A 27,464-nucleotide genomic window follows, 5' to 3' on the forward strand; every position below is an offset into this window, starting at 1 on the left:
GAATTTGTGCAACACAGACCTTCCGCAGTACATGTACATTCATATACAGCAAAATACTTATCCACAGTTATAGTGCAAAGCTTCTGTCAGCATGAAATACCCAATACCCGCACAGACACAGAAACCTTGGTGCTCTTTAAAGCCACCTAGGTGCATCACATACAAAACCACTCTGCGCAATCCTGTGGCATCAAGCTGTAAGGGTATAATAAAATGGAGGACAAATGTAGAGATTTAACAATAGTGGCAAAACAATGGCTTTAGCTTAAGCACATTTTAGGTTCTTCTCATGTAACCTTCAAAACAGAGGTTAAGTGTTTGGTTTTACCTATTTCTTTTATTTAATTACTGTACAGTGATAGCAAGGAAGATGTCCAGAACATCACTGACTTTATTCTGAAGGCTTATATTAGCAATTTAGTAGCACACATTAACAAGTATTATTCTCAGTTAATCAACATGCAGTTTTTCTTGAAGTGTTGTTTCAGTTAAAGTATCTTCCACAGCTTTTCTGTGCCAAAACATGGCTTTTACTTTCTGAAATCCTAGACATCTACATGAGAATTTCTGTATCGGTCTATTTTTTGGAAAAAGTGATTAGCAGTATCACTTTCTGCTCAAGCAAAGGTAGGAAACAGATAATGGAAAGTTGTTACAAATTTGCCCTAAAAGATAAATAATAAAGGTATTTGCAAACTTCTGTCTAACAGAAATTAGTTTACCAGCTGTGACAAAAAAATAAAATCATGATTTAGTCACAAAAAATAAATCAAGGATGTCAGTGTCTCACCTCCACTTTCTTCCTATTTTTACACAAAGACAGTATGAGTTCAAGCCATCAAACCCAAAAAAGTCACTAACTGGAGTTTTCATACAAAGTTACTGAATTTCTGAAACCTTTATTAAAAAAAAGCTTAAGTCCCTTCAGAGATGTGAGACAAAAAATGGTTACAATGCCTATAGTAGTTAGAATGGGCAATTTAACCAAGGAATGAGCAAGTTTCTACTCCTTTGGAAGCCTTGGAAAGGCACTGTGTAATTCAAAACACAGACTGCAAGTGGAACTGCATGTGTTGCCACTATTGTTTCACTGTCAAGTAAATATTTTAAGATACGCGCAGGAAAGATACAATGCACCAAGAGCACCTTTAACAATGGAAGGATACTTAAGTAGCTGAAAAATGTCATATTGAACAACCTGCCTAAACGAGAAACGCTAAGCACTGAACTCTACTTCAACATTTTTGGAAATTAAGACCTGTAACAATGATAGCTACATTCACGCACAACAGCTAGGAAGAAGCAGGCTTTTTTGTCAGTTTGGAGCGATCACTTCCTTCAAACAATACGACTGCCTCATTTTAAAACCTTTCACACAAAAGGTATTAGGTACCTGAAATTAGTTTAAGACACAATCTAGTGGCTAAGATCAGCTGCCTTAAACCTACCAGAGCAGTTAATTTGCTTTGGTGCAGGTTAATTGATCTTTTGGTCAAAAGGACAGAAAATTATAATAATAACTTCCATCCTTTTCTCTCACTTCCTCTCCTTATCCCAATTTTCTAGCCCAGACTTCGGTGAAAAGCCTGACAAAAGAATGCTGCTTCTTTATAGAATAAAGATGTAGCTGTTTGTTTAACACACATACACGCACAGGTATTAAACTGAGTTCTGTTCTTGGTTCCTTTGTTTCACATGTCGCAGTGCAGGCGGTCACTTCTTTGAACACCGGTTACAGGAGATTTAAGCAGAGCGCCAGATCAGTCCATTCTTATCAGGTTCAAGAAAATTCTCAATCAAAGCTTCAATCAGCTTCTGAAGTTCTTCTTCCAGCACGCTTCTGTCACTAGAAAGAGAACAATACCATGTCAGAGGTTTGATAAACACCAAGCATCTATTTTAAAAAATAAATAAAAAAGAAGATCTGATGGTGATAGACCAGCTCCATTATGTTTCCTACCAGCATTAACATGTAGAGGCTCCAACCTGCTTGCTTTAAAAAGCTACTTGTCCGTCAGGGACTATTGCAATATTAATCTAAATTAATTAAATTAAAGAAAAAAATAATCGCCACTAGAGGGCTCTAGGCTAGCAGAGGGGACAAGAACTAATGCCTGCAAAACCAGTGCAAGACTGGTCGGACACAGACGGTAAAGGGATTAAAAAGTAAGAACGAGCGACTACTAGAAGAGGCAGATACCCTATATTCCTCTCCACACGGCATCCAGGTGCCCATCGAGGGTATCCAATTGTATTTTGACTAAAGTGCAGTTTAGGGGGATTGAGTGGGGATTGAGTAATCAGGCAAAGTGTCACTGTAATACACTGATCCTTCCCCTATTTAACTACCCAGACATTTGAGTAAAAAGACCACATGCACAACACTAAAGCATTGCAACACTCCTTTAAAAATGCAGAATCCCTCTCCTAACCCAGAAGTCTCACTGGAGGGAGAGGAACTCACTCTGTTTTTAATGGAGAATAGGCAAAACAGGCTTATTTACATTTGCTTCTTTCATTTGTGGAACTCGCAATGTATCATTGCCCTTCAGGTCACTACTTCCTTTTAAAGAACACACCCAAAAATGCTGCAATAAAACTGACTTTCCTGATGTTCGGCTTTTAAGAATAATCAATAAACAGCAACTCAGAAATATTTGTAAAGCTATCACGGAGAGGAGTGCCTTTTGAGGTTCTTACAGATCATTTTATGCCTTGAACCAGGGAAGCTTGAAAGCTTTTCAATTTCATGTTCCAGATAATAACTGCCATTAACCATAGCTATTACTAAAATGAAAGGTCAATGCATTTTTCTGACTTACCAGAATGAACAGTAGCAGAAGCCCAAATGATGCATCAAAGCATCCTCAGGTACTTTGTTTCTCTCCCCACTACTCTTACTCGTCTGGCCTTCACTTGTGTTAAGATTAGGTTAAGGGCAATATTTCTAGCATTCATTTCTTCCTTGTTGGTGCAGCTGTTTGCCTCAACCATATCTTACCTTTTCTTCAGCCCTTGCCCACTCCCAGGTTTATGGAAGCGCGTTCTAACTGAAGAAGGAAGAATTTCCATACCCGCATAACAAAGAAGTACGTTCATACACCAGACCATGGGAAAGCTCTTTGACCAAATAAATACAAGCTTCTGGCAAGAGCTGCCATTCAGAAAACTGGGGTGTAGAACTACCACTTCTCTGACCTGCTGTTATCCCATGGTCAATTCAGAACAATTTAAAACCACGATTCAAAAAAATGGGCCGTACCTGTGTTAATACACTTCATGTAGCAATAAACTGTGTTTTAAAGAATACTTCAGCAACCTATGGAAAGCTGTCTAGGCATGGATCTGTGTATCCCCTCACATGCACATTTTACAAGCAAAGGCAATCTACCACTCACTATTCACTGACTGCCTAAATCTGACCAAAACATTCAGTGATAAAAATATGCTCACCCTGAATTCCTGCCAACAAGTTGAAATAAATACCGAATCAGAGGCCCCTTTATGTTATTTTCAACTCTCTGCTCCACAGGAATGTTGGGACACAAGTCTAAAAGGAGGGGTGCTCACACAGTTTAGGTTAGGAATCCAGTTCAGGAGCCTGCTTCTCTGTTAGCTAGACTGAGAACTGAGGCTCCTCATTCGCACTCCTGATTTCAATGGTGTAAACACAGCCTATATTCCCCCCCCCCCCTTTTTAGACTGGAAGAAGCTCAGTCCAGGTGGCTGTCAAAAGGGGACAGACCTCTGGTTACTATCCAGTAGCTCAGAGCCGCACAGCAGATTGCCAAATGCAATGAGAATCCAGCTGGGTTTAAGCACGCTTGCCAGCAGCAGCACAACTTCATCACTTTTTAATTATAAGCGAATGAGGAATTGGGTTAATAAAAGAAGTTTGCTACTGTAAGAGATGTTGAAAATACAATTCTTTGTCTTGTCCACTACAGAGGGGGTCTCTTATGAGCAGGAACGTGCATTGCTCTGGCCAGTTTAACAGGCTGGAACAGTCAGCTGAGGCTCGGTCTCCAAGGAGGCAGCAGAGGAATCCCCCACCGGGTGTGGAACGGATTCCTGTGTACTGACCTTTCAGCTCAAGGGCACCTTGCAATGTGTGCATGTGGACCTGCTACTGACCTCTGTTCGGGCAGCGCACACATCTCTGCGTAGTACTTGATCTTTGGTTCTGTTCCACTTGTCCGAAGGGTGGCAACGCAACCGTTTTGAAATGTAAAAGTGATCATCTGACTGCTTTTACTCACTGGCAGCACCTACATAAACAACAACATTATTACAGAACACCCCAACTAATACAAAAGTGGGTTTTTTTGAGGGGGTGTGTGTCTTTTTTTTAAAAAAACACAACATTCAGTGCATACAAAGCTAAATAAACATGCTGAAATCCCCTGCAGTATACATCCACTAGCCAATGCAACAGACCAGAACAAGTCATTTCAGCCTAACAGACAGGACTATCACCTAGATCAGACTCAGTTATTTCAGAATAATGGGACTGCCTCTTCGTCCCATTGGAATTCCAACATCTGGAAGCCTGCTAGACAGCTTAAGAGTTGCAGGAGCATCAAGATCACTTCAACTAATGAAGTTCAGTCATTGTTATAGCAAAACAGTCAACACAACAGCCAAGCCATTTCACATTTAAGCAGTTTTCTCCCCAGTAAGTGTTGTTAAGCACTTAATAGATGATGGTAATTATACTGTCATCTTAGTTGACACGGTACATCTTTCTGCATAGTTCTTGATGTATTTATCTTTCAGTCTCTTCAAAAACAGAACTTCTCCTGCAAAAATATTTTGTAACTCACCGATTTCTTATTCGGCTGGCTGCTATCATAGCCAGTGGTAATATCTCGTACATGTAATATATTGTAAATACCACAAAATTTTGGGTAAGACTGAGGGGCATCGAAGTTCCGAAGTTTCTCAAATATCCTTTTGATAGTAGGAGGATCATAGCACAAGAAATAGGAAGTCTTTGATATGTGATATCCATACCTACAAGCAGATTAACATTTTCAGTTACAAGGTTCAGAAGTTTTCTGCACATTTGGTATCTAAAGAAAGCCCTTGTTTACAAACGCAATAACAGAAAAAGAATGCAGTTCTCACAGCTGTGGAAACAGATATTTATAGGCAAATGTTTGGACTCTGAAGCAGATTTCACCGCATTACTCAGATCATCTTAAGCTATTTTTAAATCCAAGAAAAGATTTCAGTTCCAAAGAAATAAAAGCCAACCATTTGGCTAAGTGCAGCCTTGGTAGCCCTCAGGAAATTAATATGCAGTATCATTCCCACGCCATCAAAAATTGTCTGCTGTAGCCACGTGAGCAGCCACAACATCAGATTATTTCAACAACCTCTGAGGAAGGTGACCGATTATTTCATCCAAGTTAAAACTACTATCCCCAGTCAGACCTAGTGCTAGCACTCACTAGGTGCAGCAAACACGTTGGATGTCTAAATTTAAGTTGTTCTTCACTATATTCCACCCACTCCTCATTTTCCAGAGACCATTCTCTGCAGCTTAAAAAATTAAGTGCGACTGGAAGATGAATCCTTCTGTTATCACTATCATTGACAGCATTTCAATCCAGCTGTGCAGAATTGGTTTTGCTACAGTTTGCATATGACAGAGCAAACTCCTGAGTGCCATAAAGAGATAAATGCTGACCATCGTTTGTGCTTCCTCGTTCCGAGTTTCTAAGGGCCACAGTCTGTCCAGTAGGAAAAGGAATGGGATATATGATTTGATTTAACTGTGCTGCCAGCTCCATTAAAGCACAGGAACTTCTGCTGATGAACTGGGCTTATCACAGTACATGACTTAATTCTGACATAAACATGTTCCTGATTTTATTGCCATGAATTGTGTCCATAGCTATTGAACACAGGCCATTCCTTTAACCTCTGTTCTAGTACAGATCTCTGCAAGAACAGCACGTGATCTTCCAACAATCCCAGACCGTGGTTAAGCGAAAATTCTAAGTGTTTGGAGGGGCACACAGACCACAACTAAGATACAGCTACTCATCAGAAGACAAGAGAAGTAACATAGCATGAATCAAATACGAGAGAAAAGTTTGCCCTGCGAAACTCTACTCTTTCACAATTTATTGCAGAAAAACGATGGAAAGGGCTTCTTTAGTCCTTTGGGGGACATGGTATTCAAGTCGTATCTGTAATACATAAGACTGTAGTCCATCACAGCATCAGAAAAAACAACTTACAATGAGAAAACATCTGAGGGACACATTAAAAATATTTACTAGATTATTCCCAGACCCAAAATAGTGAAGTAGAACATACCAATGAAAAATACAACTTACGTTTCATATATCTCAATGAGTTTCTGTGCTAGTGTTAGGTTCTTGCCCTCCAGGTAGGTTGCCATTTCAGCTATGACCACAGCTGCGCTTACACCATCTTTATCCAACACTGATGTGCCACACATGAAGCCTAGAAATAAAATATTGATCGTGGAAAAATAACCTGACATACTATTACACTGATTTACCTGACTGAAGTTTAAACCTTTTTCCTGTAAAAGAAAATTGGCCAATACATGTAAGCTGTTTTTATTACTGCATATGCATTGCCCTTTTCTAAGAAATCTGATTAACCAAGGGGTTTTAGGGCTGGAAAGATACATGCTATGCACAGTTAATTCCAGACTGATAACATCTGCTCTCATAGTACAGTGCTAAACAAAAATTTGTTTGTTTTGTGCAAGAGTCTTGCCAGTAATTTGAATCAAAGAAACCCACACAGATCCAGCCTTGGTAACCCATAAACCAGTGCTCTGCAGTACTGCCAAGCTGCCATCTTTCTGAAGGGATGCATGAGCAGGATCTTAACTCCTTATGCTTAAAAGCTTCTTTAAATTTTACGAATGAAACCAGCATGGACATACAATCTTTTCAGTGCGTGCTTCATTTTCAAATGCCATATTATTATACGCGAATATGCTGTCCCAGAAAGCTGCCATTTATCCTAGCTGAGACGTTCACTACACAGTTCTCTACAAATAAGTGGCATCAGCAAGATTACCAAGATAAACAGAGTGCTCAAGGCAAGGTCAGCAGGAATATTCACATACTCCCCTAAGGTATTTAATGCTATTCCTGCACATGTCTGGATTCCTCACATATCGTTCTGAAGCACGAGGGGACACAGTACAGCTCCTGGAGGAACTGCAGTGTTGGTGCGATGGATAGCATGACCGAAGCAAGCCACCTCCCAGTTCCACAAAGCCATTAATAATGAGTCCTCACAGAGAGGATCTATAAGATATTAAAGTGATTAAGAACAGATCCTATGCTTAATCTCAGCTAAAAGGCCACAAAGCAACAGTAGTTTGGCTCTGGCATTTCAGGACTTTCAACGTGTATCAGAACAGGTTTGTATCAGGAAACTGCACAAGCACAATACCAGCATCAGAGATTTACGTAGCGTTTATTATGATAGTCGGCAAGTTGATTTGGTGAGAGCAAAATACTAGTAAGGACAAAAATAAAAGTACTTTTGTGTTTCGTTTCATAAGTAAGACCACTCCTTTTTAGTCGCATTCCTCCCCCCCAGTTCTCAACATTTTAAAGTGGTATTAGCATACATACCAATAGACTCTTCAAATGCAAAGAGAACTTCTTTTCCATTATCAAGGAGATCTTTTACTCTACTTCCAATCCATTTAAAACCAGGGAGTGTTTCCTGAAATAGAGAAAAAAAGTGTGCATTAAATACACATTTTCAGTTTAGGTTCAAGTCAAAGAAGAAAAGCGTAGCCAGTATTCCCTTCACTTCCAGGATGTTTCAGACAAAAAAAAAAGAGAGGATGCATTCTGAATTTTAGGGTCAATGGGAAAGACTGCTGCAGAGTCAAAACACTAAAGCTTAAGGACATTTTTCTGGTTTTCTTGAAACAATTTCCCTGAATTGAAATCTAATTAATTGACCAGCAGAATAGGTACAGTAAAAACAAACATTAGACAAGTCATATCTTCAGTTTAGATTATGAATCCAAGGCTAAGAGTCACTGGATAACATTTTACTAGTGAATACTCAGCCAGGACATGAATATCAAATCAAGGAGTAAGCGTGCTTGACAGACTGTGGTTCTCTCTGAGATCAGATAACATCTTCCATGATGCTTATCAGATGAGACAACACTACAAAGCTATTCAAAAGAAAAAGTTACAGAAACATAAACAGCAATTTTGGGTGATGGGAGGGAAAGCACTGCCTGTGCTCTTCAAATCATGCAAAAAGCAGTCAAAAGCTTAGAAATGGTCCTTCTCAAAGAGGGAAAGCTTTTAGAAGAGACCAAGGGGTCCTGTAAATTCCTAGCTTTTTTTTTTCCCAGTCAAATGTGTCCCATTCCAGAAAAAAAATGAACAGTAATTAGTGAGATAATGAAATTCACTACAAGGCAGTGATCTTCAACCTGATTAAGCATATCTGGACAGTCACTCAAAATGGTTTCAGGGTTGCTTTCAATTTTACTTTTTAGTTCCTCATTGTTTGGCACAAGATTTTTTCCTGTTGCACATGGATTTAATTAAGACATGTATTAAACAAGACCTGGATTCTTGTATGTTTGCACTAAGCTTTAGAGCACTTGCATCTCTTATGGTTAACATCCAACGGTCTCAGAAATCAGAGCGAGTACTTAATTTGAATGCAGGAACTAAAATAATAACTGTCAGTCTGCGGGGCACCCCCCCATTTTCTTTTTAGCAAGTCCTTAATGAAACTACATTAAAGATCTGAACATAAGAGTTCCTCTGTTTGTCACAATTTGAAGTAAAACCAAATTGAAAAGCTACTAGCGATCCAACCACTGGAAGGAACATTGTATAACCTGTGTTTATTACAAATCCATCAAAAAGCACTCCATTTTTGTAGTAAACACACGAAGTTTCACACACTTTCATTCTCTCACAGAGAAGAATTTCTCTCTAGGAAAATAACCAAGACAAAGGCATCTCTATTATACGTAGTTCAGGTTTTAATTTGTGTCACCTGTTACAGCCTCCTTGCAGCTTCGCATAAGTTGATGTCACAGTCTGCATTCACCATAACATGCATTGAGAAACACTGCAGATGCTGAAATCAGGCTTGTCTAGGTAAAACAGCATTCTCTGCAAGTTGGAATGCATAAAAACTCCCAGCCAGAAGACTGGAAGTCATCTTTCTGTTTTTCATTTTGTAAAGTCGTAAGTGGGGGGGCCAGATGGAGAACACGGCAATCAGATTGTACTCTGCCAAGAAGACATCATAAAAACTACACTTACTTCAAAGTGAAACCCCTCTTTAAGTGCAATTGCCCTCAAAATTTTTGAGGAGACTGTGGTCGCTAACATGTAAACATCTTTCACATCGGCATCTTCGGAGCAGTTTTCCTTCCAGCAAGAAAACATCCACCACCCAAATAAAGCTGCCAGCTCGTTGCCAGTGAACACCTTCCAGCAGCCACTGCAGACAGGATAGAAAATGTAAGATCTCTTTCAGGTTTCCCAGGAGCATATCCGCTCGGGGAGCTGTTTTCTGCAGTCACTGGAACAACAGGAATCCGAGCCCACTACTGACAAGCTGCTCTATACAAAGCCACCATACTAACAGGACTCAACATTTATCACGTCTCAGTGATTTACAAGCCCAGTGCATTCTGTTTGCAGGCAAAGATACCAATTAAGTATCCTTACTGTCAGCCTTAAAACAGCTTAGGTCTTTTTAATTTATCAAACAGAACTATAGCAGTCTATACATTGCAGTCAGGCAATGCCTGCACAACCACGCATTATAGACGGTTACTTACACAATGATCAGAATTTTGGCCTGTTAGTGGAAGAAAAATAATTTCTATTCAATATGAAGAAGCCAGGGAAAAACAAACAAACAAAAAAATCCCACAACAGCTAACTGTCCTAAGGCAGAATTTGTTTACCTAACAGAAGTGAAAAAAGACTAACAAAATTTTATTGTCTTTAGGAACAACTCAACTTTTCAGCTGAGTTTTATTTGGCCATTTACTGTAACACTGGTAAGTATTTAATCTAATCTTTTCTGAGTTACTAACTGATTTTATTTAAAATACATTATTTCCGGTGGAGCTATACCAAAAGATTAAGCTAGCAAGAAAAATATCCAAAGAGTGAAGTCACAATAGGAAAGAGTGGGTTGAAGGTGTGTGCCCGTCAACCATTTGGGGACATTCCATGATTTTCACTACCTCTTCTGCAGAAAAGAGATAAAATAAAAGGTCCCATCACTTACTTTTCCTGCAGCTCTGCCACAGCTAGTCTATCTGCGTCTGGATCAGTGGCCACTACTACTTTAGCATTTTCCTTCTCTGCAAGCCTCAGTGACAACTCCTGGTGGGAGAAGAGGGAGGGAGAAAAAAAATAAAATCCCAAGAGCAAACAAACCCACAGTCTTCCTACTCACATATAACATGCAGTGAAAGAAAGTCTCATATGGATTGCCCACTGTATTAACACAGCTGAAAGCCAAGTACTCCCTGTTCTCTTCCTCGATTTGTTTTTCAACACAGTTATCATATCCAAACAGAGGAAAGCTCATAGAAATCTGATGAAGTAGAAACAAAAATACCAGCACAGATTCTCCTTCTTCAGGATTTGGGCATTTGACAGTAGAGAAGTCTGGATCTGGATCTTTTTGTTCAGGTACTGGAATGGGGGGCTGAAAGCCAAATGCTTTGAAAGCCAACTGCACGTAGTCATGTCCAACTCCATGAAAAGATGTATGAACAAACTTCAAATTTGTTTGCACATTTAGCTCCCTGAGAAAGAAAAAAAGAATTTCAGTACAGTATTAGTTATTTAACAAGACTACTTTCATGTGGGAAAGCAAAAGAAAAATGCAATAACACTTTGTACTATTCTGCTGATTTCTGCATTAATTTCAAAGAAGGAGTGAGTGAAAAGTGCTCATTTGGACTTTCACCAGAAAATGATGGTTTAAAGCTTCTTATCCTGGAAAATGAGGTATTTACCTTCTGCTGAATCGGCTGAAAGTCTCCCAAGAATGAACTGTTAATTTCTGCATCAAACTCGAGCTCTTCACCACCCTGAAAATCTTACTCTGGCTCTACTCTACCTACATTATTCATCCTCTTCCTTCTATTCTTGTCTTCTGCCCCACCTAGCCTTCAAATTTAATCTTCCCACCTCTATTCCACGCACGTACACCTCACCTTTACTCTGGATTTCTACATTTTATTCAGAACTCCTTGAGCATATTCATTTGCATAAAATGGTTCACATCAGGGTGCTTTACTGTAGCGTAGTGTCCAAAGGCAGGCTGCTTTATTGTCAAGAAGTATGGTGTAGTCCTAATGACGGTGACCATCTAATTTAATGACACATCAGAGAAGGGATGGGGTGAGGCAGAATGGGGAGATGACCAAAAATTATTCCCACCACTGAAGAGCACAGAGCAATGGCCTCAAGCAGACAGTGATGTCTGGCAGAGTGGAGCACCCAGCTTCTGTGAACCGTAAAGACAGAAATCAAGCCACTGATCCATGACAATAAAAATCACTACAGGCAGGTCCGAAGAGAGCTCAACCTGGCCACGGTCGTGAGGGACAACAAAAAAAGCTTCTATAAATACATTAACAGCAAAAAGAGGGCCAAGGAGGATCTCCATCCTCTACTGGATGCGGCGGGGAACCTTGTCACGAAGGATGAGGAAAAGGCTGAGGTACTTAATGCCTTCTTTGCCTCAGTCTTTAACAGCCACACCGGGTATCCTCAGGGTATCCGTCCCCCTGAGCTGGATGACAGGGATGGAGGGCAAAATAGGCTCCCCATGATCCAGGAGGAAGCAGTTAACGACCTGCTATGCCACCTGGACACTCATAAGTCTATGGGGCCTGATGGCATCCACCCAAGGGTGCTGAGGGAACTGGCGGAAGAGCTTGCCAAGCCGCTCTCCATCATTTATCAACAGTCCTGGTCAACGGGGGAGGTCCCAGATGACTGGAGGCTTGCCAACGTGATGCCCATCTACAAGAAGGGTCGGAAGGAGGATCCGGGGAACTACAGGCCTGTCAGCCTGACCTCGGTGCCGGGGAAGGTTATGGAGAGGCTCATCTTGAGGGCGCTCACGGGACACGTGCAGGTTACCCAAGGGATCAGGCCAAGCCAGCACGGGTTCATGAAAGGCAGGTCCTGCTTGACCAACCTGATCTCCTTCTATGACCAGGTGACCCGCCTAGTGGATGAGGGGAAGGCTGTTGATGTTGTCTACCTGGACTTCAGCAAAGCCTTTGACACTGTTCCCCACAGTATTCTCCTAGAGAAGCTGGCGGCCTGTGGTTTAGACAGGTACACTCTTTGCTGGGTAAAAAACTGGCTGGATGGCCGAGCCCAGAGGGTTGTGGTGAATGGGGCGAAATCCAGCTGGCGGCCGGTCACAAGCGGAGTCCCCCAGGGCTCGGTTTTGGGACCGGTCTTGTTTAATATCTTCATTGATGATCTGGATGAGGGGATAGAGTGCTCCCTCAGCAAGTTTGCAGATGACACCAAGTTGGGAGGGAGTGTTGATCTGCTTGAGGGTAGGAAGGCTCTGCAGAGGGATCTGGACAGGCTGGATCGATGGGCTGAGGCCAACCGGATGAAGTTCAATAAGGCCAAGTGCCGGGTTCTACACTTCGGCCACAACAACCCCAGGCAACGCTACAGGCTTGGGGATGAGTGGCTGGAAAGTTCCCCTGCAGAAAAGGACCTGGGGGTGTTGATCGACACCCGGCTGAATATGAGCCAGCAGTGTGCCCAGGTGGCCAAGAAGGCCAACGGCATCCTGGCTTGCATCAGAAATGGTGTGGCCAGCAGGAGCAGGGAGGTGATCATGCCTCTGTACTCGGCTCTGGTGAGGCCGCACCTCGAATACTGTGTTCAGTTTTGGGCCCCTCACTACAAGAAGGACATTGAGGTGCTGGAGCGTGTCCAGAGAAGGGCGACGAAGCTGGTGAGGGGTCTGGAACACAAGTCTTATGAGGAGCGGCTGAGCGAGCTGGGGTTGTTTAGCCTGGAGAAGAGGAGGCTGAGGGGAGACCTTATCGCTCTCTACAACTACCTGAAAGGGGGTTGCAGAGAGGTGGGTGTTGGTCTCTTCTCCCAAGTGACTAGTGACAGGACTAGAGGAAATGGCCTCAAGTTGCGACAGGGGAGGTTCAGGCTAGACATTAGGAAAAAGTTCTTCACTGAGAGAGTGGTGAAACACTGGAATAGGCTGCCCAGGGAGGTGGTAGAGTCACCCTCCCTGGAGGTATTCAAGGAGCGTGTGGATGTGGCATTGTGGGATGTAGCTTGATGGACATGGTGCTGTGTGGTGTTGGGTGGGTTGTGGCTTGTTATTGTTGTTGTGTGGCGTGGGTTTTGTGGTTGTGTTTTTTTTTTGGTGTTTTTTTTTTTTTTTTTGTTGTGGGTTTTTTGATGTTGTGTGTTGTTTTGTTTTTTTTTTGTTTTAGTTTTGTTTTTTTGTTTTTGTTTTTTTTGTGTTTTTTTTTTTTCCCCCCCCCCCCCCCCCCACGTTGGACTCGATGATCTTACAGGTCTTTTCCAACCGTACTGATTCTGTGATTCTGTGAAACGTAAAATTTTGGAAGTCAGCCCAATCCCTATACCCAATGTACATCAAAATGTTTATGTATGGCAGCATCACATGCTTTAGTATTGAAGTCTACCTGTCAGCAGTCAGTTTTCCCCATGTAACCCAGAGCTTACTTACAAACATAATTTGAGTACCTTTTGCTTTATACAATACCTATGATAACAGATCTTTTTCAGATCCTCCATGTAACAGTCACAAATTTTCTTCAGAGGATCCTGTCTAAGGGGACTGGTGTCTACTAGATTCTCATTCCAAGAGCCATTCCATGGTTCAACACACTCTTCTATACATTTTATAATTTCCTTATCATGAGGAGAGGTGATCTGTGCTCCATTTTCCCAATAAACCTGGTACAAGTTTAAAGACAACAAGACACAGTTTATTTACAAACATTATTAACTTGATAAAGTCTTTTAGCCATAGGATTCCGCATACTTCCTGCTTCTTCAAGTCATACAGAAAAGGCTACCATCAGACTGGCTCGATTCTCAAAGATCATTTGGAATCATACAGTTTACAATTTTAGTTATGTAATGATAGCTACTCAGCAACACAACCTATTTTCAAAAAAGCTGGTATTCAACTATTATGACTGAAATCATCAGGACGTGAGAAACTGAAACTGGGCACTTATATTTGAGAGTGTTGTGCAAACTGTAACAGAAGAAAAACATTACCTTCTACATAGTCTGGTATTCCTTTTGAAAAAGAAGCACAACTTGTTTTTGAAATCGAAGCAAAACAGATAAGCAGTGTGCCAAGGTACATGTTTTTCCATAGCTGAACAACTGTAATCTTTCAGCTGGAAACACTATCAAACCCTGAACTATAAAAAGTCTTTGTTAAAGAATTATTTAGATGCCAGTTTTCCCACAGATTGTTCCCAATAGCATGGTTGAGTTCACAGCGCAGACTTTCTACTCAGACCAATCTGTCTCTCTTTTCTTGTCTGCTGGCTTTCATGAAACCCATAGGTACTCAGCACCTTCAAAACTATGGGTTTGTCAAGTTTGGTCCAAAACCTTTAGAAGTTACTGAATTCACAGGGGAAATAGTGAAAGATAAAACAATTCTTGTGAAAGACTAGAAAAAACAATATCCTGACAGAAGTAAAATGCTTTGTATCAGAAAACACAAACATAATAGCTTCTTGAGAAATGAAGCACCTGGAAAACTGATGTGGCTTATTTTCTTATTCATTGCTATAGCTAAGCAAAAGTAAAGGCTGGTGAAGTACTCTACAACTTGTTCCACAGAGGACAAGTGCAGTACAATCACCTCCAAGAGCTATCTCTGCACAGAGTTAAGACTGGTTTTCCTATCATTGCCATTACTCACTGACCTGTTACTAATCTTCTAGCATGCGAAGTTTAGTTCAGATTCTTGTAAAAGTTTAGAAAGGAAATACTGTGTTACAATTCTGCATAAGCAGCATTTGCTATTACGGATGGTTATAATGTTCCAAGCTTTCAAAATGAAGCCACCCACTTATCTCTCAATCCCCAGAAAAACAACCTTACAGGGAGCAACACACTACTACGAAGTTTTATTAATCAACTTTTAAAACGTCACCATCTTCAGCACAGTCACCTACTGTGTGTATTAATTCACCTAAGTTCTAGCTTAGTTTTAAACTATTTTTTAAGTCTAAGAAGTGAACACATAATAAATTGCTTAAGCATTTCTTCAGTTACTGACTCTATGGAATGTCACAACAGACTTGCGCTCAAGATACACAAGCTGTATGGTCTTAAGTTCTAGGTGCAGAATAAAGTGCGTGTAATTCAGATTACAGAAGAATGAATTACTTGAAATAATTTCTCCTAATGTACTCATACGCGCGCTCCAGAAGAAGCCAAATGCCAAAAGCACATAGGTCATACCAGAAAGCAGCTGGCTGTGACATGCTACGAACTTCAAGTTCGAGCCATACCTTGTATCCGTTGTCCTCCTTCCGGTTGTGGGATGCTGTGATCATCACACCAGCCACAGCTTTGAGCTGCTGAACAGCATAGGGCTACAAAGGAAACCCAGAAATGTCGATTTACCCAAGAGTTCTGCAGCTGGCACAAACAACATTATATTATTAAGACAGTTATGCAATAGGCCACTACCGGAGAAGTGGCTCTTAATGTTTCACCAGTTTATTTGAAAATTGTATACGTGAATGCTCATCATTCTGTTTCCTGTAGCTGGCAATAGAGAGAAAGCTTCTTCTATTCTGTTGCATAGGAACATTATTCTATTTCCCAATTACATAAACACTTGTTAACTGGCCAACTAAAGAAAGTCTACTCTCAAGTACTAGTGTAATCTGAGTAAGAGAAAACAGGTTGAAACAGAATGAAGGAATTCACCAAAAGGCTTATTGAAAAACAAGTTATGGGTATTTCCAGCTGAAGAGCACCCAGTCCTTTCAGTCCTCCCCTCAAAACAAGATCCACAGCATACACAGCACACTAGAAAAGCTTGCAGAATAGAAAACAAGGATTTAAAACCCTGCAAGAAAAAGTTTTTATGACTAGAACAGAAAGCTCTGTTTTTTGAGATATTAAAAATAGAAGCAATCCTTCATTTCTTCCGCTCTAAGCAGTGTAAGTCTTATGTACAAAAACATACAGTCCCTATACATGTGTGTATATTCACACACATAAACATCCTCTTTGACCCTTATGACACCCAGGTGTTTAAGCACAGAATAAAAGAGTAGCAGAATGCTTCACCTGTAACTAATACAGCAAAGCCTGGACTGCAATAACTACTACCTTCGCATAGCAGCCTAGGACAAAATGTGATTCTATTGACTATCTGCACACAGAAGAATTCAGCGACATTCTTGTTACAGCCTCCTTGAAGAGCCAAGTGCACAAACAGCCTCTATTTTTCTGTTTAAATAACGGAATTTGAGAAGAAAATTGCTAGTTCACATTTTTAGTAAACTTTCCAATACCCCCTTAACTGCATGGTGCAACAATATAAAAGAGAAGATGACTCACCACAAACGGCGTAGGGACATAGGTGGAAAAGAAGTATACGGGTACATCTTTAGCCAGTAGGACTGCTGCAGTGAGCTTTGCAAGTCTACCAACGGGAAAAAGAAAACATCCAGTCAACCCAACTCCCCACGACAATCCAATAGCCATGTGGCATTACTGTAACCTTCATCTCACTTGTTTCTCAAATCCTTTTTTCCTTACACTAAAAGTAGTATCCTAGAGTTTACACAGTCAATGTAATACAGTTTCCAGGTTACAGAATCAAAGACAGTGCTTTTATTTGTGGCTGGAAAAGCACAAGGTGCTTCAGTCAACCGCATAAATAAACCAGTGATATCAAAAACAAAGATACAGAACCTATTCGTGTGACACTTGTCCTTCATTCAAGGACAGAACCAATCTCCCAGAAAGTTTAAAGTGCCAGATGTCTGCAACAGCAGGTTTGGAAAAGGATTCAGTACCCCGCACAGCAAACCTTGTTTGCCAGCCTTGTTCAGCAGCTTCAGCCAATATCCATGAAGCAGCCCTCTTCCTAAAATACACTTCTGCAAACTGGCACGCTCTTATTCCAGAAAATTTAGAAACAGTAACAGCATTTGTGTTTTTAAACCTTGCCTTTATTATAAACTTTTCCTTTCAAGCAGCAGGGAAACTCATTCTCTTTCATGTAACTTTGATCTGAAATTGTTCTTTTCAAGTCAGGTACACACAGCTCAGCAGTTAATGGGAAGTCTCAGTCAAAACAGATGAGAGATTAAATAGTGTAAGTTTGCTTTGCTCACTCGTTTTTACAGACAAGCATTAATACTTACTTCCTTATCTCCCATGATGAGAATATACTGTCGTCTAAGTTTCAGTTACTCAGAATTTCACTATAGCGCCTATCAAATGTAACCTGAAACCACTTAAAAGAGTTTGAGAGCTCAGCTTGTAGTTCAAGCTACTGAACTTTTGCTTGTGTATCACAACAGTTTACATCAACTTAATTACAGGATACCCTTGGACTGTCTGCCATCTCCCTCGGCACTGGAACCGATGCAAAGAAAGGGGCGCTCCTGCTCACATAGTGCTGGACAAGCACGCTGATCCAGCTGAAAACACTCTTTTGGGGAGGTTCAATTTGATTTTAGCACTGCTGTAACCGTGTGTCATCCCAAGGGGACAAAAGAAACACGTAGTTGAGAACTAATTTGCTCCTTTGGCTGTGAAATTGCGCTGCCATCAAGTCTGAATTCCTAGCTTTGTGTGGCTGAAAGGGAATGTTTTTCTTACACTTCCATACTTTTAAGCTGTGCATAACCCAGACAATTTGGGCAATAGCCTTGCAAACACAGGGTAACAGATGAGTTCAAAACCCTTATGCCAAAGCCTTGCAGATAATTTGCCATACACATCTGAAGACCAGACAGGAAGGCATGGCGAGGCAGACTTCAGGGGAATGGAGAAACTCTTAGAAGACAGTCACTAGATTCTGTGCTCTATTATAACAAGAACTTTTACATCTCTAGAATATTAAATGTTGACAAAAATTAAAAACCCTACATTAATTACAACAATTAACTACAATAGCTACAGTAATTAACAACTCATTAACTAAAGCATAATTAGCTACTGGGTTGGCTTTTATATAAAGCATGCCATTACAACATGTGTTTTGCTCCCCGAATGACAAGGGATTAGGATTAGGATTCCTTACAGAATTCAGAAAGCAGTTCTTTTACCGATCCTCTCTCCCCTTTCCTTGCAAAGAACACACTTTGGCATCACTGGATGTTTACATTTTAAGCATTCCAGGTAAAATATTGCCAGTGCAGAAATACACTGAGAGCGCAGACTAGCATAAGGGTACCAAAATACTGGGTTACAGTAGGCTGCAGGTAGAATTCTTCTCCACTGAGCAAGTTTAAATCAGATGCGTAATAGAAAAGAACAACAGCGTTAACAATAGTGCACTAACATTTAGTGATTTCTAGCTAGATGTTAGTATTCTGAATTTACCTTCACATTCAAATTTCTCTCCGGGCATATCAACTTCTTAATGTCTGCCTACTGTTCTTGTGCATTTAGACTGTAAATTCTTTGGTGAAGTGACTAGCCTTACATTCCACATTTGCTGGCAATTGGTATTATAAGGCTTTAGTCCATGCCTCCCTTCATTACTATTTAAATGGACTAAGGGAGGGGAAAGAGTGTGCGCAGTTCATGACAAAAATATTCTGATAGAATGGAATGCATTTAAAGCCACAGTTTAATTTCTAGTCTTGCAAATGTAATCAATACTCATACTTCTTACTGCTGCAGTTGCTGGTCACCTGACCTCGTGTGTCATATCCAACAACAAAGCCTCTCTGCTTAAAGTCTGAAAAACACCTCTCAAGATACTTGTAGATCCCCTGGAAAGAAAAAAAGAAAAAAGTAGGGAAGAATTAGCTCTCGTGCAGCACACACAAACATTAAAAATGATCTTTCACATAGGATGTATAACATCAGTATGCAAAATACAGCTCAGCAAAAACGTCAATAATTATATTCACAAAAGCAACATATTTATTTTTCCCCAAAGTGTTCACAGAAGGAGAGAAAGCAAACAGAGAAACAGTTGTGGGAAATAAAAGTGGTACAACGTAAGTGACCAAACAGCATAAAGAGAAAGCTCGAGCCAGCAAAATACTCAAGCAGCAAACACTTGTTTTCAATCCATACTGTGCTTTTATGTATTCAAACCATCTTCTTAAAGACACAATTGAGAAAAATCCATTTTTTTAAAGTCCATCCACACAGGCAACATAAGGCCAGTGCTACTCAGCGTTAGTCTTTATCCTTGTGTTCACAGCCCAAGTCAGACACCTTTTCAGCACTGCTTCCAAAGCATTAGTTCCAAACTTGCATTAACAGGATGCTTCATCCTTATCCACTTTTTCAAACAGAAGTTTATTACTACTGATCTGCTCCAGGTAGACAGATTAAAGTTCTCGATTTATATACTATGCAGATACAATACCAACAAATACAAGCTGTCTTCTATACATCAAGGCAGAACATTTCCAATGGCAAGACACCAGGGAAGACCCCCGTGCAGGGGAAGAAAGGGGAGCAGATGAAGGGAGTAAATTTTTAAAACACATTGGGGGTGAGGAGAAATACGTGCTGAAACATACACAGGAGAAAAATCAAACAGCCTCTCAGCCAGCCACCCCTTCTTTTCAAACCAGGAGGAGACAGGTGCTCTTTGAAATAGTGCATTACATGATGTTCCAGCTTCACCTTCCCTGTGGCCTTTACATCCATTCATTTCCCAGTTAGAATCTCGCTGGAGATCCATCACAGAAACAGCCTAGGATGGATCAGCAGTTTTAGACAAAAAGATGGAAGCCCTATTGTTAATGGAAGTTTCTAGAGCCTTCAGGTCACTACAATCAGAAAGCAGCCTTCCCTAACACAAACACAGCACTGTGCACTTACCTTGGCCAAGCTTATCCTAAAAAGGCTACCTCTTACAAGGGTACAAGCTTCCTCCTGATAGAGGGAGTGGGGGTGTTTTGTAGTAGAATTAAACAGATTTTCCCCCTAGTATTAAGTGCAATTCTTTGCAGCATTCTTATCTGGAACTGACTCTGTATCACCAATAAACAATCTCTCAAGTGGAAAGCTAGCCTGACTCCTACCATTGAAATTCAGTTGAGCTCAATTTTTTAATTGTTTTTGCCCTTTCCACCAAAGAATGTGGTTCAAAGCATGAACAAGTGGATACTGGCATCTCTCTGGAGAACCATTTCAGCTGCAGATGAAGTGTTTCTATAGAAGTATTCACAGAGAGAGAAAAAACTTTGAAGTAAATAAAAATCCTTGAATACTGACAGAACTGGAAGCCGTGCCATGGCACAATCACCAGCTGAAGTCACCTTCACACTGAACTGAAATGTGTTGATACACAAACATGATCACACCACCCTGACAATTTATCAAGAACTTTCATTCACAGTTGTAAAGAGATAAGAGATAGAGGAATAGGAAAAACTTGTTCAAGTTTGACTAGAGCAGACTGAATAACATTTAAAGACATGAACAGCAGATTTCCTATCAACAGCTCCCCTATTTAGGCTAGCGGTATCTTGAGGTCAAAATCTAAGGCTTTTTGCTTAGGTTACATACCTACAATCTTCAAGAGTCAAAAGCAACTTCTGGATATTCTACACCTTTCTGGATCTGACTTTTCATGATATCAACACAATCATGCAAATGAAGAACACAGCATGTGCTTACCCATGCAACTTAACTAAGGTTTATTTTAACTGAAGGAAATATTTTAATTACACCGAAGTCTACTTTTTTGAATGGTCATTTATTTCTGTAGCAGGTAAGGACAAATATAGACAGGCTGCTCATTTTCAGTTTAGGTTCAGCAAAACTGCTAATGTCATTAGCTTCTGAAACAAGAGTACTCAAACAGATTAAATCTGATGCAATTTACTTCAGAAACAAGTTTTAATCCACTTCCCAGAGATTGCTTTCTCTAACTTGATATATGGATTTAATAAAGAACTAAAAATAGAAGTTGCAGGAGGGAGCAAATGAATACAACCCAGTTTGTTACTTTCAGAAACCGGTAATGCCCATGAAACTGAACTTGCAAACACATTCCCTGCTGACCAAAATGAAACTTTTCACTTTCTGCCAAGAATGCATATCAGTCAGCTGATCCAAGCTCAGTCACGCTTTCACGAGACTGGACACACAAAGGCAGCATGCAACGTTCAGGCGCTGGGAGCATGAGCAACTCCAAATTCAACAGACTGCACAGGCCAAAAAGTAAAGTGACTATTACTAACTTCCTTTGCATTATCTAGATGTTTACTTGGCTTCAAAGAGAACTGGACTTGTTTAAAGCAACTTCGCTACTCTTAACAATTCCACCACTGGCAACAAACTACTAATTTTTAATCCATTTTTTCCTTAATCTCTTCAGCTCGTTCCCACTGGATCAGCTGAGACCACCCATACCACATCAGTAAGTTCTGTTCGTACCATTACAGTATTTGTAGCAGGCGAGTTGGGCATACTCAGATCGGTAAGGCTAGAATTAAAGGAAGCTTCATTCTAAGGTGTGTCCAGTTTAGAGGTTAGAAACCTAAAGAAAACTTTGTTAGACCCAAGATGAAACTGAAGAGAAAAAAAATGCTCAGGCATAAGGCTGGGTTTCAAACGCTACCAATGAGCTCCAACACGTTATTTCTATTCTTTTCAAAGCCTGTATAAACAGCTATTGGAATTTGGTTTCACCGCAAAAGTTTGGGCTCCAGTTGTACGAGTCAGACATTAGCAGTATGTCAAACAGCTTAATGAAGTCCCAGCTGTTCCAAGTTTTAAGCACAACACTTTACCCTGAGCCAAGAGAAAACAAATTATTTCAGTCATGTCTACTGAGGGACTTGTAGCAGAGCATTAATCTGCAAAGAGATGACTATTTTAAGATGTTTAAGTACACAGTATTAAATGAGAGATTTTATCAACCCTTTGTAAAGTGTGTAATAAAACACCTTTTATCATATGGCTGAAGCTCCATTTATAAAAAAGCACTTGACGAAGGAGATAAGATTCAGCAGGTTTGTCATAACGAAAACTTTTTATTGATGTTCCGAGTACAATGGTTACAAATACATCAATTCATTATATGTTTCAATAGTCAAGCCTGAAGTTGGGAACAGATAAGATGTTTAAGTATATTTAATATACATAGTCCAAACCCATTTGTGTTTTATATGTTCATAAGGAAAGGGAATACGGAACATTCATTTTCTGACACACGCTATTCGTTTTCAAAAGGATTCAACACTTCTCTTTCCTGGCCTCCCACTACCTTCACTGGGGTGAGAGAAAGCTGTATTTTGCAGATTGAGAATCCAACTGCTTTTTGCTTAATATTTACCATAATAAAGTATGTGCAAGAATGACTATCGAAGTCAGGAATGATAGTTAAACAGGACTACAACCCTAGAAAAATCAATGTTCAAATTTAGACTCTTCTTTCACATGCTCAAAGTCTGGATTATATCAGATCAGTTTCAAATGTACTCTGAATTAATTTCTCATGAAGTTTAGTTGTGAAGAGTAGTTATTTATCTACTTGTTTTGGAGAAAAACTGACAGAGGAACACAGCAGCTGAAAAGCACCCTGGTACTGTACAATAAGCAATTTAAGAACAAATCCACTATGAGACAGCAATATAGAAAAGGAGCATGGAGCACTTTCAATCAAAAACTAAATCAACATCAACTGTTCCTTCACAATGTGTTTATCAAAAAGGTGGGGAAAGAAATGAGACAACAGGGGACCGAGTTCTTTGAGAAAGAATGCATCATCTGTCCTTGAACCAAACAGCGCTTCAAAGAAAAGCGGAGATGATTAAGCCTTACATTAATCAACAGGTTGATTTATTTGTACAATCAACACACATACAACCCATTAACACTGCTTAAAAGAGAAGCAGGGAGGGAAATGAAGAGTCTGATCATCTTCCAGCCCTCTTCTGGCATGCAAGACCAAAATCAACAGAGGAAAAAAGGAGGGTACAAGATACTGAAGAAACAAGTCCAGAAAATTGTATATCTGGTTGTTAATCAACTTAAACAGCTAGTCAAAAGAACCTAAAAAATGGTTCAAGGAAAAGACGTGTCAGAAGTGAGGCATCTCTGCCACGAGTCTTTCCCACTGCAGCACTGGTATCATTCACGACCCTACCGCAGCCTCTATTCAGCTCCTCAACTCCACATGCCAGCTTTTGTGCCCTTCTAAACTTATGTCCAGTGCCACCACCAAGCGGAGCCTGATCTCTGGCAGAGGAGCAGGAAATTAGGACTAAAGCCTCCCTGGCCAAAACTTTACCCCACATGCACGCCCCATCAGACCCCTTCCAAGAACACTAATATACAACTATCAATAGGACAGTCAAGAGCTGTGTCTAAGTTCCAAGATCTCCCTGTTTGTATTCAAATCAAGAAGTCCGTCCCAAAACACTCTACTCCAAACGTCAAAGAACTAGTCCTCAAAGAGACTGACATCTGTTTACAATGTTTTCTTAGCAAATAAGTCTATAATGGTATCTCTAACCCTAATACACAAAAATTATATCATAGATAAGCCATGAATCATCGACCTCTCTGATACAATATGCAACATAGATTTCCAGTTCGAGGGTTTAAGTTCATATCTCAAATTACTTTCTTGCATCTCTACTTAAAAAAGCGCCAAGAGCTACAGACAGAGCTACAGTAATGCCAGTGCACTTAACCACAATATTTTCTACAACTATCCACCAGTGTTACTGGAAGGATCCCCCAGAAGTTAAACAATTTACAATACAGATGTTCTCCACAGTCAGTCTACATTTGCTTTTTCATCTTACTTCCTGTTCATTTTCTTAGTAAAACCTCGTATTTTTGTGTAGTTATTCAGAACTTTGGCTATAATGAAAGAGGCGGCTTGTTTGGTTGGGGGTGGGTTTGCTTTTTGGGTTTTCGTATTTTTTTTTTGTTTAGTTTTTGACAAATACTGAAAGTTCTTGTGACAGCTAATGATTCCCAACTTCAGAGCAGTTTAAGAGACTAACTACTGGCCAAATTCCAGCAGTTCTCACTGTACTGGAACATCTTTCTCATGAGGAAAGGCTGAGCGACTTGCGTCTTTTTAGTCTGGAGAGGACAAGACTGAGGGGAGATCTTCTCAATGCTTATCAATACTTCAGGGGTGGGTGCCAGGAGGATGGGGCCAGTCTTTTTTCAGTGCTGCCCAGTAACAAGACGAGAGGCAACAGGCACAAACTTCGTCATAGGAAGTTCTATCTAAACATGAGGAGGAACTTCTTTCCTTTGAGGGTGGCAGAGCACTGGAACAGGCTGCCCAGAGAGGTTGTGGAGTCTCCTTCTCTGGAGATATTCCAAACTCACCTGGATGCATTCCTGTGCAACCTGCTCTGGGTGAACCTGCTCTGGTGGGGGGTTGGACTAGATGATCTCCAGAGGTCCCTTCCAACCCCTGTCATTCTGTGATACGACCCAAACGTTTACTGTGAAACCATTCAGCGTCCTCCTATGCAACTATTCAGCTTACCTGTGTTGATTGGATCACCGTAAGATCATTAATGTAGCAAAAGCCTGCTCCCATAGCAGAGCGAAGCCCGGCAGTCCCAAAGGTCAGCCTGCAGCAGAGACGATCCCGTAACTCTTTATGCTTTCCATTCTCTAACAAGCTTTCAATCTGTTCTTTTGTTTTTTGGTTCTGCAAAAAAAGATGAAGGCCTTCATTTAGTTCTTGAAACCAGGATCTGAACTATAGGCGCATTGTTTTTAAGTAATTCTAGTTCTGCAGTGCAACAAGTTCTTCCTATCCTATAAAATGCCTGTCTGCACAAACTAGCCTTCAATGCAATTCTCACTTCTATCGTATTCTCTTTTCTGTATCATCCTTATTTATAAAAGAATCAAGAGCTCTTGCTGCCGTTGATATGCTGATGTGTTTGCCTAGTCATTAACACACTTTCCAGCTACATGAAGCCCCTAAGTGAGAAGCACAGACAGCGAGGAACAGGTTTTTCCAAGGCAGGTAGCACAAGTTAATTCCCAATCTGTGCTGCTGGAAGACAGACAAAAATACTAACTTCAAAGCAGTATTTCCTTCCTCCCCACCCGCAGGAAAGGTCTGTAAACAGGCACAGTAAAATAAAGCTGACATTGTAAAACCAAAACTAAAGCTTGCCTTTTCAAGTTACATTAATCGTTATTTAGGAGGGTACAAGAGAGTCAAAGCCCCTATTTACCACAAACTCTCAAGTAAAGATGGGTATTTCTCTCTGTCAGGGAATCCCAGCCATTTTTGACACTTTCCCTGCTCAGTATATACACTCGATATGAACAGGTTGGAAAAAAAAATATAACTCCTCCTCCTGAAGGTAAGTATCACACGTATCATTGTAACAGCCACTTTCACTACTCTCCAAACTTAGATTTTTAACGGTACTTAGCAGGGTCTCAAGAATCTCATCAGTAAAACCCAGAGAATTAAAAACAGATTTCCACAATTACTTAAAAGTTCAGAAAGGATGCATTTTACACACAGCATGTGATACAGCCACTAAACAAAGAATTCTCCAAAGCAGTCACTGGATGTATCTTTAAGAGCTAGCATGTTTCTGAAGAAAAAAAAATTCTGCTCCCAAAAGCAGTCCTCACGTCAGTGAAACATAACAACACATAGCAGTTGCTTTATGATTTGCCCCCAAACCCAGCAAAATATACACCCACTGACCTACTCAGAGGAAACATTTAAAAACAAAATACTATGCAAATCAGTTAATTTGATGTGTATCGATACATAAACAGTCTTATGGTTCACATGGGAGAAGCAGAGACATCCTCTCCTGGTAACATTGTTCGCCGACTGTTACATCCCTTCACCTACACTTGCATAGCTCATTACAACCCAAAGCTCCCAGCAGTTACGTGCTGATGCTTGTACGGTGCGTACCGCAGCGGGGACTTGCTTGTCGGCTGCTCTGCCGTTACCTGAAAGAGGCTGTACCAGGTCAGACCAGAGGGCCAGTTAGCCCAGCACCCTGACAGCAGATGCCTAGAAAAAGGTATAAGGACAGCACAATCACAGCAAGAATCTGGACAAAGGTGCAAGGGCGATCTCAGGATTTCTTACATAGGGTGTTCCTGATGTGCACAGGGGGCCTCTTTGTATCAACAAAAGGGATACAAACACCAGATACAACAGGACAAAACATTTTAAAAAATGTTGTCATCCCATGCCTTTATCATCTAAAGCCCACGACTAAAATGAATGGGCACCTGACAAGGAAAAAGTTTGGCTAAATAGAACAGCAGGGAGCAATTCTTCTGACCTGAAACCCACTCCATTTTAAACAGAGCTATTGCATTTACAAAAGAACATAAGCATTTGTCATTTTCATGTACAGAGAATACATTTACTACCATTCCTTGTTCAGCTGAGGGAGTGATTATACACATCTCTGAAAGGCTTTATTAGAGTATTTAGCTTAAGGTAGGAAACTGCTACAATCCTAGGAGTGTTTTAAAGTCAATCCTATGGAGCGCCGAGTATGTTATGTAGCAGGGTGGGTAAGAGACACTGATGATTAAAACCTCCCTCTGTTTGTTTAGTATTTTCCCAAACTTCCATCACTGTCAAAGCTACAAAACTCCAAGTGTACAAAACACATGTACCCACACTCTATTTGTTCCTCAAAGTTATTCTGCAACCTCAACTAATACTGAGGCTAGGAAACAATGGGACAAAATAGGGAAACTTTAACATGAATTACCTATGATGATCAGAATTAGATAGTCATGGTAATACCAACCCCACTGTCCTGGACATGCCTGGGGAGACCTGGGGGAAGGGAGAGAAGGTAAGTCCAGTTTGTCAAAAGAAAAACAATGACAGAAGAATGTCGATGTCTGTCCTTTTACAACATGTACTAACAGGGAGCGATTCACCCATAGGATGCTGGTTTGAAAGAAGTGGATGAGTAAGTACCCATATTTTATAACACAGGGATTTTGAAGGCTTTATAAATTCGTTTGGTCATCAAGAAACTCATCCTGTCTACTGACATCCAGTTTGGACAAGACACTTCACAGCTCCTACAAGCACAGCACAACCCAGCCAGGCTTGCCAAGAACACAGATGGTGTAGGAGGCAGTCGATACACAGCTGTAAAAAACAATGACTCCAGCTGTATAATAGTACTGCTCAGGCTGCACAAGCGCTTCTCTAAAACGGTGTTGCTTCAA

At 40.6% G+C, this 27,464-nt stretch overlaps 1 protein-coding gene and 1 pseudogene across 1 annotated transcript in view; both read right to left on the reverse strand.

Moving 5' to 3' along the window:
• Positions 1 to 27,464, reverse strand: part of PGM2L1 (phosphoglucomutase 2 like 1) — a 41,091-nt gene continuing 13,627 nt past the window's right edge. The window contains exons 2-14 of the mRNA XM_059823924.1: positions 24,760 to 24,927; positions 18,939 to 19,045; positions 16,653 to 16,737; positions 15,590 to 15,673; positions 13,810 to 14,003; positions 10,630 to 10,819; positions 10,294 to 10,391; positions 9,312 to 9,492; positions 7,635 to 7,728; positions 6,348 to 6,477; positions 4,824 to 5,013; positions 4,135 to 4,268; positions 1 to 1,846 (exon numbers count right to left, since the gene is read on the reverse strand). Of these exons, the coding sequence (XP_059679907.1) occupies positions 1,744 to 1,846; positions 4,135 to 4,268; positions 4,824 to 5,013; positions 6,348 to 6,477; positions 7,635 to 7,728; positions 9,312 to 9,492; positions 10,294 to 10,391; positions 10,630 to 10,819; positions 13,810 to 14,003; positions 15,590 to 15,673; positions 16,653 to 16,737; positions 18,939 to 19,045; positions 24,760 to 24,927 (1,758 nt within the window). The 3' untranslated portion in view covers positions 1 to 1,743. The remainder of the gene's footprint in view (positions 1,847 to 4,134; positions 4,269 to 4,823; positions 5,014 to 6,347; positions 6,478 to 7,634; positions 7,729 to 9,311; positions 9,493 to 10,293; positions 10,392 to 10,629; positions 10,820 to 13,809; positions 14,004 to 15,589; positions 15,674 to 16,652; positions 16,738 to 18,938; positions 19,046 to 24,759; positions 24,928 to 27,464) is intronic.
• LOC132318726 (U2 spliceosomal RNA) lies at positions 7,218 to 7,369 on the reverse strand (annotated as a pseudogene).

This window comes from Gavia stellata, chromosome 1 (assembly GCF_030936135.1).
Source record: "Gavia stellata isolate bGavSte3 chromosome 1, bGavSte3.hap2, whole genome shotgun sequence".
Lineage (NCBI taxonomy): Eukaryota > Metazoa > Chordata > Aves > Gaviiformes > Gaviidae > Gavia > Gavia stellata.